Below are 12,131 nucleotides of genomic sequence, written 5' to 3'. Positions count from 1 at the left end.
GCCTCTCCCGCTTCTCTTCTTGCAAAGTATTTGGGAGTCTTGCCCTTACTCTGGCATGAAGGACCCCTTCCCTGTAGATTTCAGAAAGCCTTAGCGTGCCTCCCCTTTGGCCTATCTTGTTTTCTCAGCTCTAGGCTTTCTAGGCTTCCTTTGTCCTCTGTGCACACTGTTCCATGTGCTTCTGTGCTCCCTCCCTCACCATGAGGAATGCTTCTTCTTAGTAATTAAAACGTGGAGATTTTATTCCAGTATCTCAATGGTGTTTTGAAACACAGATTCCCCTGGCATTCCAATTGCTCTCTCTAGAAACTGGAGAAGTATCTGGATTTAAGACACATTAGTAAATTTTATTTGCTCTTGGGCTTGGCTTTAAATGGATGTGATCGGACCAATAACATTGTTTTGCCCCCAGGGAGACGGATTCTTTGTATTTATTTATTGTGTCTCTGTTTTTACTCATTCAAGGACCACTCACCGAGTACTGGAGGACTCAGCTCTGAGTGTGGGTGTTGGGGGTTCTCGGGTGAGCAGCAGACAGTCCTGGACCCCTCCTGGCAGCCCAGGGGAGCAGTCAGATGTGGAGACAAGTGATTTCTGCACCACGTGCCAGTCCTCTGAGATTGGTGTTTATGGAGTGTCTCGGGAGCCCCAAGTTTCTCCCCTTTGTTGTTACTGCAAATCAGCTTGGGACTCTGTGAAACTGGTGAGTCTCTCAGAGTCAGGGTGTGGTGGGGAGTCTCTGTCAGTAACTTCTTTTTTTTTAAATTTATTTTATTTTTATTTTTTAAAGATTTTTATTTATTTATTTGACAGAGATAGAGACAGCCAGTGAGAGAGGGAACACAGCAGGGGAGTGGGAGAGGAAGAAGCAGGCTCATAGCGGAGGAGCCTGACGTGGGGCTCGATCACATAACGCCGGGATCACGCCCTGAGCCAAAGGCAGATGCTTAACTGCTGTGCCACCCAGGCGCCCCTCTGTCAGTAACTTCTTTAACAAACAGGACCACTGATGGCAAAGATTGGGGACATCTACATTCCATCAGCCTCACACTGTCTGGAACACCTTCTGTCAAAATTTCACCTGTTGGGACACTACATCAGACCGCCCCCTGGGTCAACATTCCTGCTCCTGAATCCAGGAACAGACGCTGGAGATGTTCAGAGCCTGGTGAGCCCTTTGGTTTTGGGACATTGGTATGGAGTGCCCTCCCCCTGCCCATCCCCCACAGAACCTCCTGGAAACACACCCTTGATGGTAGGCATGGACATTTTCACTGTGCTGGGAAGATACAAGAGGGATTTTGTAAAAAAAGAAAATGCTAGAAAAACAATTTTCTGGGCTTTCCATGTCCTTTGGTCCAGCATCAAGTTTATTGAAAAAAAAAATGGAAAGAGTAATATATGCACATGTTAAAAAAATCAACTTCCTGTCAAGTGAAATTAGGTGACTCTCCCTGGAGGCAATAACTCTTAACAGTTTCATGTGCATCTTTCTAGATATTTCCATGGGCATATAAGCACATATGAAAAAGCAATCGACCTAGCTCGTTAGCTATCATTTCACCCAAAATGATTAGCAACCTTCTGACTGCTCCCTCCCGTAGGTATTTCCCATTTTATTTTTCCTCTCAGTTAAATATTCCTGTGAACTCTTCTACAATGGAAGGGGCTAAGCAGTCAGAGAAGAACGGGGCTCACCAGCCAAAAGGGATTTGCAGATGCACGGACAGACAGACCTCATCTTTTGCTCTAACTGGACTTCGATTCCCATTTAAAGATGCTTATTCTGTCCCCTCTCGTTTGGAAGCCGGACAGATCACGGTTACCCCCCATAACACTGCAGAAGATAGGTAACCTGCCCGAGGTCACCTGGCTGGCTTGGTGGCAGAGCAGGACCTGGGTGACTCCCAGCTGTCAGGCCACTTCTGATGAGCTCCCCAACTCCTTCCCAGACTCAGAGAGGTCAGGTCTCCCCTCTGCCTCTACTAATCCTACTTCACCTCATATGCTCATCTTCTTGCCCAGACTCCCTCTGTGTTCCCCCCACAACCCAGCCTGGGCTGGAGCCGTCCTGATACCCTGCTAACATTTTCTGGGGTCACATTTCCATGGTATTTGGAACTGAGCACCCCCTCCCGCCTTTTCTCACCTCTCCTTCTTGACTTCTGGGTTTCGCAGTGAAGTCTTGGAGGCACCGACACTTTTTCTTTTGATGCTTCTCGCATTCTCTCCCTACGCGGATTGCAAACTAGTGTATCACTGGAGGTTTCATATATGAAAGGCTCCCCTCCTCCTTCTCTTGAGCCTCAGGACTGTGACGTCAGAGCACACCTACTATCTGGTCTACAGCTTGCAAATTCCTCTGCCTACAGAGCCAGGATGAAAAAGATAGCATTTGCGCACTGCTTAGCTGTCAGTGCGGACGTGCAGACTTTCTGGACGTTGCGGTGGATCTGGGGAAAGAGGGAGACCTAGGATTTGGGGCGGCTCTCCCTCGAGCTGGGAGGCCCCTGCATGGTCCATCCTGTCTCTGGACCCTCAGCTTCGCAATCTGCAGAATCATGGCTTGGCTGCCCCCAGAGGGGTCTGCCAGCTCGTGTTCTAGCGTCTCTAGGGATCCAGTGAACTCGTGTTGGCGCTGTAATGAACTGGCCTTGCCCACACCTGACTCCAAGGAGCCATTCTGGGGACTCATCTATAACACTTTTGGGTTTCCCAAGTAAAAATGTGGCCGAGCAAGTAGGAAATGTTATTGAAGAGTGACATTTTTATGTTTTCGGGTCACCATGAAATTCTTCAGCAGTAATCCCCAGCAACACCACTGTACACCTGAAATCAGGTCTCAAAAACACTTAGTAATCTCTCTTTTTTTTTTTTAAGATTTATTTATTTTATTTGAGAGAGAGAGAGAGTGCGCGAATGGGGGGAAAATCTTAAGCAGACTCCCCACTGAGCGCAGAGCCCCACACGGGGCTCGATCTCACAACGCTGAGATCATGACCTGAGCTGGAACCAAGAGTCGGACGCTTAACCAACGGAGCCACCCAGGCGCCCCAATAACTTCTTGTTTTAAAGAAACTTTTGGGTGCCCATACCAAGACACACCAGGTTCCTGTAATGGAGAACAGACCACCCAGTGTTTACTTCTCCCCATTCCAGTAAGTACTGGGGAGAAGAACCAGCTTGAAACCATTTATCCACCAAATGGCAACTGTTTGAACTGACAGTGAGTCTGTCTGTCTCTCTCAACCGGCGGAAGGCTGGAGGATTTGGATTAATGAACAATTTGGTGCCAAGCACAAATACCATAGACATTTAGCAATAGAAACAGATAACCAAGTTATTCATCAAATTCAAAACTGTTTAGAATGGCTAATGCAAAGCTGAAATAAAGATCGCTGGCGTATGGGAGGTGGGGAAAAGAGCCAACGCAGACACAAGAACAAATGTGTCCCTTTATGTGACATCCTCCTCCCCCAGCATTGTTTTCTTTTCTACATTTGTGGGAGGCTCCACTTTGATACGAGAGAGTCAACACAGCATGCTGGCTGAGAACGTGCGGTCTGAACACCGGCTCCTTAAATCTCAGTGATCTCATCTGTAAAGTGGGGATATACTTTAGCTCCCTCCGAGGGTTACTGGGGAGATTAGATGAGTTAACACAACAGAGACCACTGAGAACAGATGCTTGGCATACAGTGAGTGTTGGTAAGTAGCTGACAATATTAGTTTTATATCACGGACAAGAACCATTGTTCGGATTAGAACAGAGGGTCGGTTGTGCACCCGACTCTGATAGAGCCTTTGTCTGGGTGGGAACTGGGGGGAGATCTGCAGAATTCCCCAAGGATGCCTGGATATCCTTGACTCCTGGGTGGGTTCTAAGTGCATGACCAGTGACATTCAAGTTCTGTTGAACAACCACAATACAAAGTTTCCCACATAACTGTCGAGTTGTCTTAACTGTGTCATGGGAACAGCTATCTTCATTTCATAAGTGAGGACACTGAAACTCTGGGAGATTAAGTGACTTGTCCAAGGTCACTAAGATGATCAGAGCAGGGAGAGCCTCAGACCTTGGCTTTGGGATGCCAAGTTCAGTGTCCCCTCCCCCCCAAATTACAGCTGCTTCCCAGCTTTTTCACCTGGGGCTTACTTTTTTCTGTTAGTCCGATAATATGTTCCATTTGTATAATAGTGAATTATGTGTTAGAAATGAGAGAAGGGGGTCGGGGTGCCTGGCTGGCTCAGTTGGTAGAGCATGTGACTCTTGATCTCAGGGTTGTGAGTTCAAGCCCCACGTTGGAGTGGAGCCTACCTTAAAAACCAAAAAAGAATGCAAGAAATGAGAAGATGTTTAGAGATATGCTGCTTTCCAGAAATAACCACAAATTTAAAAATGTTTTAAGAAAAGAACAACTTTCCTGAACAATCTTCCGCAGCCCCTCAAAGTCTTAGGAAGTTGAAATAGTTAACAGAATTCCTTTTCTTTCTTTAGGATCCTAAATGGTATTTTTAGGTCAGGTGTTCATTGCGTGTTCACGTGCATGCAGCCTCTGAATGACAAGGTAAAAATTACACAGAATGTTTAGGTAAACCTATCTAGAGTGTCTATTCATTGCAGTCCCTTCAGACCGTAAGCCACCCAGACCTTGTCTCAAATTCAAAGCCAGGTGGGCTTCTGCCCCTAGAGGTTGGTCGCTGACCCGGAAAGGGAAGGCTTGGGTGCCATCTTGGCTTAGGTTTCCTTTGTCCTCGCTGACTCTTGGCCAGGCTCAGGGGAGGCAATATATTTCTAACTAGGCCTGTGGCCTACAGATTCTGCCAGTGGCATCCACTTACTCCTAAAGAAATCAGACACTTGGGAGTTTAGGGATCTCAGCAGAGAAAAAGAAAAGCAAGCTAAAACCCTCACAGCCGAGAAAAGGGTGGCATCTGGCTCTTCCTTCCCATATGCTCTTGAGATAGTTGAAGATACAAAGCCCGATGTGCTTCCGGATAGTAAGGTAAGCATTTTGAAATCCGTATTCTGAAATGTGAATATCAGACTGTTTGAGCTGCGCCGAAGGGTATGAAACGACATAAATGAATATCCCATGAGTCCCTTGTTCTGGTGCAGAATGAGCTGCCGAACTTGGCAGGGAGGGGTTACCAGCAGGTCCGGACCTGTGAGGGGGTGCCCTCGTGACCCTCACAGAGTCTACAGGTAAGCCCGGTCTCTAAGCTTGACATTTCTCGTTGCTTAGTCTCTCTCGCATAAATGGAAGCCCATCTGAGAAAATGCAATGGTGTTGCAAAATCTATTCATTATTTATACTCTACCTCTTTCCATACCGGATATTAAATTAAATGTAAATGAAAGTGTATTCTAGACCCAAATTTCCAAACAAACATTCCTTCTTATTGTTTCCAAAGTACCAGTTGTTTTGAGGAAACCCTACAGGGTTTATGATTCTGTGAATGAGATGTGCATTTCCACATGTCCTTCTGTTACGCATCTGTCAAATTAAGTGGAGCCCAGGGTGCCGGCTGGTGAGTCATAGTTCAACGGGAACCATGGGAGAAACCGAAATAGAGAAGTTTATTACTCACACGGCATACCTCGAGGGGCCAGGTGGGGCGAGGTCAATGGAGGGTGCAGAGAGAGGCAGGACCAGGGCGCAAGCCTTTGTCAGGGTTCATGGGTAGAGCGTTGGAGGGTTTCTGTGCTAAGGCCAGATTGGTCGGTTCAAACCAAAAGAGTGGGCTTTTGGTGAGCCCCACGGGGGTCTTTTCCAAGGGGCGCATCAAGGGACAGCCCTGGGAGGTGGGGGAGACTGTCTATCACAAAGGCCGCTGGGGAAGTCATTAGGACTTCCATCTGCTTGGCACTCTGTGGCTGCTGTCTAGGGCATGCACTTGCTCGGGGGAGAGGGAGGCTAGGATCAATTTAAGACCCCCCCATAGGCCAAGTGGCCAAATGAAATGGTGGCAGAGGCAGCCACACTATGGAGTAGCTTAAACCCGCAGCAGTCTGAGGGATATATTCTTAGGAGAGCAGTCTGTTCCCCAGGATGCCAGGGTCAGAAGCCGAAAATGTACACTGGCAGCGAATTTCAAAGTCACTTTGGCCCAGCAGCTGTTTTCCGAGCAAGCCTCTTGGAGAGCCAAGGAAGGCGGCATCCTGGCAGGAGGTAATCAGCAACATCTTAGGATCGCAACAGAGGATCAGACTTTGATAGAGGGCAGAAAACTTTGTGGAAGCACCTGGAACAACGAGGTATCCTGGTTTTTAGGGAGGTAACACCAGCTGGGAAGGGACACACCATGAGTGAGACACACACACGGATGAGTGAAATGTACCCAAGACTAACAGGAGACTGAACTCTGAAGCAGAGGGTCTGCATTGGGGCCACCAACGCTTATAACACGCGTGGTTAGGAGGCCACGGTGGTGAGTCTTTGTAAGTTTGCGTGTTTCCACCTAAGCTCGTTTCAAAAAGTCATCAATCAAGAGAAAGGTCCTCACAGCTCCTAAAGAGGATGAAAAATTGTTTGCGCCCATCTTCAGAAGAACAGTGCACGAAGAATAAAGAGATTGTACTGAGGCTGTTACTGAGGACTTGGCCAGAGCATCTCTGTTCACAAGGGCAGACGCACTGAGCAGTATCACGAAGCAAGACAAATTGTTGCTATCAGCCAGGCAAGCGGCTACCGAGACCTTGAGTAGGAGAACCCCCGAAGATGGAAAAATAAAACATAAATAACAGCCATGAGGGGCGGTAACCACTCAACAATGCCTCACAGATACCGAGCAATAAGTTTTAGGGCATTTTTGCTCATCTCTGCTGACCTCTGCTCTGCCCTGTGGACGCCGCAGAATCTATGGGAACTGGCTTTGATTTACCGGATAGCGGACAGAATCTTGTGTTTTCAAGTTTTTGCCAGATTTTTCAGACTCTGGCAAATCTAGTATCTTGATTCCAGAAAGTTCCTCATCTTGTAGTGTTGCTTTAAGGAAACAGTTGGAAAACAAGAAGTAATCTCAACCGGTCGCTTTGTTATTTTTTCCTGCATAAACAGTGTCTGCTACACTGTAATTCTTCACTGTAGTAATCTGGATATTATAATTTGATGTCAAATAAGTACAGAGAGCATTTTTATATTCATCAAGTAGCAGTGACTTTAAATTCTTTAAATGACGTTATAAAGGATATTTGCATTTGGTTTGTTAATTTGTGCCCAAGTTTCAAAATGTCTTCTTCTTACTGCCCTTAGAATTAGAAAAAGTTTCACCCGTCAGCAGGCATTCTTGCCTCCCGACCCCTACCTAGGCTCTAATGAAATGCTGCGCTTTCTATTCATAGGGTCACACCTGGCTAAGAAACTGGGCATCCTTTTAAAGGATGTTTATTTGTCACCAAGGAAACTGACTTCTGCCCGACCTTGGACGCATGCACACTTGGGTACGACAGTCCTTAGTTTTTCCACTGCCCTGTTCATCGCTCCTTCATAGGTCTGTTGCTATGAAAAGAAGGGAGGCTGACATTGAACTATCATTCGGTCAAAATAAGAAAAACAGGAGTCTGTCCTTTGAATGGGGCTGGATACCAGACAGGTGGGAGAGCCTGGAGCCTCCCTTCTTCAAGGTAAATTTATGTGAAGTCTGTCGCATGAATAAACAATGGATGTTGTTTGAAAAGCCAAACCATTGTCCTTAAAGAGCCACAGAAACGCCTCAGACGCTTCAAAGTTATTTGAACTTTCCTTTGGGATATTATAAGTCAAGTTCTAGAACAGTGATCTTTATGGAGTGGGACCTGTTCATTTCACAGAGCCAACAGATTCAGATGAGGCTGCACTGGTGTCTGGTAATCCCAGTGTGTTTGTTCCGTTTCACTCGGGTCTATCCCTGTCTCCTTCCCTGCATGGCAGACGTCTCAAGACATCGGTGATCATACCTCCTAAGTAAGGCCTGACTAAATTTGGGGGCCATACTTGGTAAAAGCAAGTGCTTGAATTTGATTCGTTTGGAAGCAAGGGTGAAGGGAAAAGGACTTTCAACGCACAGAACCTGGGCTCTACCTGTCTGGACCTCAGTTTCTTTAGAGAAATGGAAACGGCAGCCCCTCTTCTCGTGACCATCAGTAGAATGGCGGCTTGAAAAACTTGTTGTCCCAATGTCAGGGATCCTCAGCACCTATTCGTTTTATTTTGCATCTCCTCATCTAAGAATTCCTGTATTTGGTCCCACATGGGGTGGCCGAAGGGCCAAGTCAAGGGTCCTATTAAATACACACACTGGGGGAAGAGCAGTCATGCCTTGTAAGGGGTTTCTTAGCAAAGGTCAGAGAAGCCCTCCTTGAATTAGATGCCAGGTGACTGCAAGATCCTTTTGGTCACAACTCTGGTTGTTAAATAAACACCTGCAAAGGGAGAGACAGCATGGGGGAGGCAGATACGGCCCCTCCCCCCACCATTCCACATGTCTATTTGGAATGTAAGCACCTGTCTGTCACCTGGAAGGGAAAAGGTAGGAGCAGGGCTATGGTGAAAAGGGATCTGGGACCTCCCTCCCCAGCACCACAGGAAAGAGGATTTCAAGGTGGCAAGGGTCTTCAGCACAAGGGGACCACCATGCTGCTCTCCAAGGAACCAAGGTATTCTTCAGAATAGGGAGGACTCGGCTCATTGCTAATATCATCTGGCCTGGAAGGTGGCAGCAAAAACCAGCCACAGAGTGTGGATCCCGCCTGGATGTGTGGGTGCCCCACCCAGAGCCTTTGTCCGCTGGGCTTGTCACCCAGCAGAGTCAGCTCCGTGGTTCACTGGAGATCACATCCCTTATAAAGGGGGCTTGTCTGTCACGGGCTGTGGCAGTGGAACATCAGGAAACCCTCTGCATGTGTTTAAAAAATGCCATTTTGGTATACTATCCCGTCCCTGCACAGATCGGCAGGAGGTCCTCTCCCACTTGTCCTTCAGCTGCCCTTCCCGGCCAATCTCTTTCCTAGGGGTCATGGCTCAAGATCCCCCTAAAAAAATCCCCCTCTCTGATGCACTGGAGAAGAAAGTAAGGTCCGTGCACCTTTTTTTTTTCCTGCAATAGATGCTGGAACGACGGGTATCCACTTACTGGCAGGTAACATTTTGTTTTTACGAGCGGACCCTAAAGTCAGATGGAGAAGGTGACGGGTCTCCTCGAGGTGATAGCCTGCCCCGCAGTACAACCTGTAATTCTGTCGCTTGAGCTTGGGGTGTCTGGGCGCTCCCGCTCGGTCCGACTACAGATACACGCATAACTACTCCTCCCAGGAGAGCTCATCCCGCTTCTCTACCTGGCGCTGGAATCTCGAGACGACTTTGAGAACACCCAACTTCTTCGCCTTAAAGGACCGCGCAGCTTACCATTTCCGCTAGATGGCGCGATTTCCCCTACTCCGTCCGCGAGACGCCCGATTTATAAAATAAATACAATTCAACGCCTTCCGAAACCACACCACATAATAGCAACTCGCAGGCTCCCATTAAAAATCTCAATCTGGGGGAATTGATTCTGCCTCCGAGCAAATCTAATGCAATTACATTAACAGAGTGCAATCAAGAATTGCAACCGAGCGTCCCCCGTCGGCCCTCCCCTTAAATACACCTGTACCCCTGCTTCAGCTAGTTCCCTGGCATGAGCCACGGCTCCAGCCGCGAGCGGAATCGTCTCCGTGCCCCGCCCGCCCGGCCCACCCGTCCGCTTAGGAACGAATGCCGGGGCCACTGGGGAGTCCGACCTCTTAGCACTGAACCCAAGTCCCACACCTTCCGGCGCGCTGGTGCTCCCAGTTCAAAGGACCGCTCGGACCGGAGCCCAGACGGTGTAGCACCGACGCCCCCGGGGGCAGGCGCTTGTCCCGCGGCTCTGCAGCTGGCCTAGGGAGCCAGGCGCGGAGCAGAAGGAGGGGACCCGGGTGAGTCGGGCCAGTGGGGCTTCCCGGCGGGACAACCCTCTGTCCGGCTCCGTCCCAGGCTGCGCGGGCCGGGCGGTGCGGCTGCCGGGAGAAGAGGTGACGGCGAGTGAAAAAGGGAGCTCGCAGCCCGCACACGGTGGAAGAGACGCTCGCCGGGTCTGTCCAAGCACGCGCGCTGCCGGCTGCCCGGGGAGAGCATTTTAGGAAAAAAGAGCAAATACTAAACCACAAAAACTTTACTGCTGCCAAGAGCTAAAGCGATCGAGGTTCAGCAAAGCTCCAAATCTGGGCAAGACGGGAGCAAGATGAGACGCGGCGTTGGGGAGGACCAGAGCAGTGCCGTGGCCCCCGCAAGTGCGGGTGGCGCCTCGGGGATGTCAGAGCCGGGTCCGCCGGGTTCCCGGCCCGCGCTTACCTTGGCGGCTGCATGAGCCCCTGCGGCCCGCGGGGGGTGGCGCTGGCGGGGCTGCGGGCAAAGAGGGGGCGCCCGGGGCGCTGCTCGTCGGCCCCGGGGCAAGGTGGGAGGGGCTCGGCAGGCGCTGGTCCCCGCCGCCCCGGCCGGCTCAGCAGCGGCCGGGGGCACGCCGCCTGCTCCCGGGCTGCATGCCTGCGAGCGCCTGGAGGAGCCGGCCCGGGAGCCAACAGCTAGTGCTTCTCCAGCCCAGCGGCTCGGGCGGCGCAGCCCGCGCTCGGGAGACAACTGCCCAGTCGGGCTGCTTGGGCCAGCCCCCTCCCTCGGCCGGCCCCCGCCCGCCGCCGCCGAGCGCGTCGCGAGGTTCGTTTGCGCGCTAGAGGAGGGGGCGGGCCAGGCGCCCCGGGCGCGGGCGGGGGGCGAGCGCGGGCGGGGCTGGCGGGGAGGGGACACGAGAGGGGTGGGGGAGCGGGCTCGGATGGCCCCGCCCCGCCGCGGCCGCACCCTCCGGCACCCGCACCCGTTGGGTGGGTGCGGGGGGGGGTGAGCACGCGGTAAAGTCGGGACTTGCCGAAATGCATCCGTGAGGGGGGCGCGGGCCGCAAGTGCGGCGACCCTCGAGGTGCCTCCAACTTTACAAATTTCCCGCTGGGATGTTGGGGAGGGCACGTTTTCCACCTCCAGTCCTGGTCAACAGGGGAGTTACTCTGAGGTTTCTGGAATAGACAGTCACATCCAGAAGAAACGCTGCTGCTCTCTGCGGAGACGCACCTTTGTTCTATTGAGATGTTAGTTTTAAGATTTTTCTTTATAAAAATTTATACACACGTATTAAATGCGTAATACACCAAAACGTTCGTGTGTACAATGCTACACAACTCAGGCGTATCTAGAGTAAAAAGAAGACCGTATCACATCCCCTCCCCATTGCAGCCGCTACCCAGAGGTAACCTCGGGTCAGAGTGCGATCCTCTGCGGTTCTTTCCAGCCCTTGCTTTTACATGCAAACGCGCAGACTTCAAGTGGATACTCACGGGCTTTTCAAAAGAATGTTTCACCATGCAGCGCAGGAACACACTGGCGAGGACAGCGGCAAATCCCCAGAGGCTTCCGGAGTCCGGGGAGAGACCCTTGCAGTGCAACAGCAAAGGGCCACCCTATCGCAATGTGCAAACCTGAAACCCCAGCTGGGGCATGGAGTCAGCCTAAACACACAGCTCACGCCCAAATTAGCATTGCATGGTTAGAGAGATTTGCCAGTGCGTTTCAGACAGGGTTATGACCTTCCCGTCCGTACTGAAAACAAACTCTCTTGGATTTTGATAGGATGAGAACTTGGATTCGCAAAATGAAAAGGTATCATCCACATTAAAACGCGATCGTTATTTATGCTTGTGGTCTTGAGGGATGTGGTTTTAACTCAGTATTCTGTGTTTTATTGGCCAAATGTATTGAAATAATCTAGGGTGGGGATGTAAATAAAATCCATGTGGTTTAGCAGGAAAGGATTAGCTATTGGGATGGCCGGTTTCTATAATTAGCTCTGACCTTGGGCAAGACATTTAGCTCTGCTGGGCCTCAATTTCTTTAGGTATAAATAGAGGAGTTATACTGTGTGTGCGTGAGCGCCCTAGACCTAATAGTCGGTGAGTAATTAATCTCTCCCCACATTCGTATTTCAGCTGATCTCCAGTATCTCTTCTTCAGGGAACGCTCCCGGCACCCCCTGCTTTTCCTGACAAACCCTGATCTCACTTCGCAGTTATGTGTTCCTTAGGCTGA

General features: G+C 50.3%; 1 protein-coding gene across 1 annotated transcript in view; it reads right to left on the bottom strand.

Moving 5' to 3' along the window:
• The window catches only part of RGMA (repulsive guidance molecule BMP co-receptor a), a 42,383-nt gene extending 31,959 nt beyond the window's left edge, over positions 1-10,424 (bottom strand). The window contains exon 1 of the mRNA XM_040642745.1: positions 10,353-10,424. Within this exon, the coding sequence (XP_040498679.1) occupies positions 10,353-10,366 (14 nt within the window). The 5' untranslated portion in view covers positions 10,367-10,424. The remainder of the gene's footprint in view (positions 1-10,352) is intronic.
• Positions 10,425-12,131: the final 1,707 nt, after the last annotated feature.

Source organism: Ursus maritimus, unplaced genomic scaffold (genome assembly GCF_017311325.1).
Source record: "Ursus maritimus isolate PB19 unplaced genomic scaffold, ASM1731132v1 scaffold_27, whole genome shotgun sequence".
NCBI classification, from domain to species: domain Eukaryota; kingdom Metazoa; phylum Chordata; class Mammalia; order Carnivora; family Ursidae; genus Ursus; species Ursus maritimus.
This window is presented reverse-complemented; position numbering and strand designations above follow the sequence as displayed.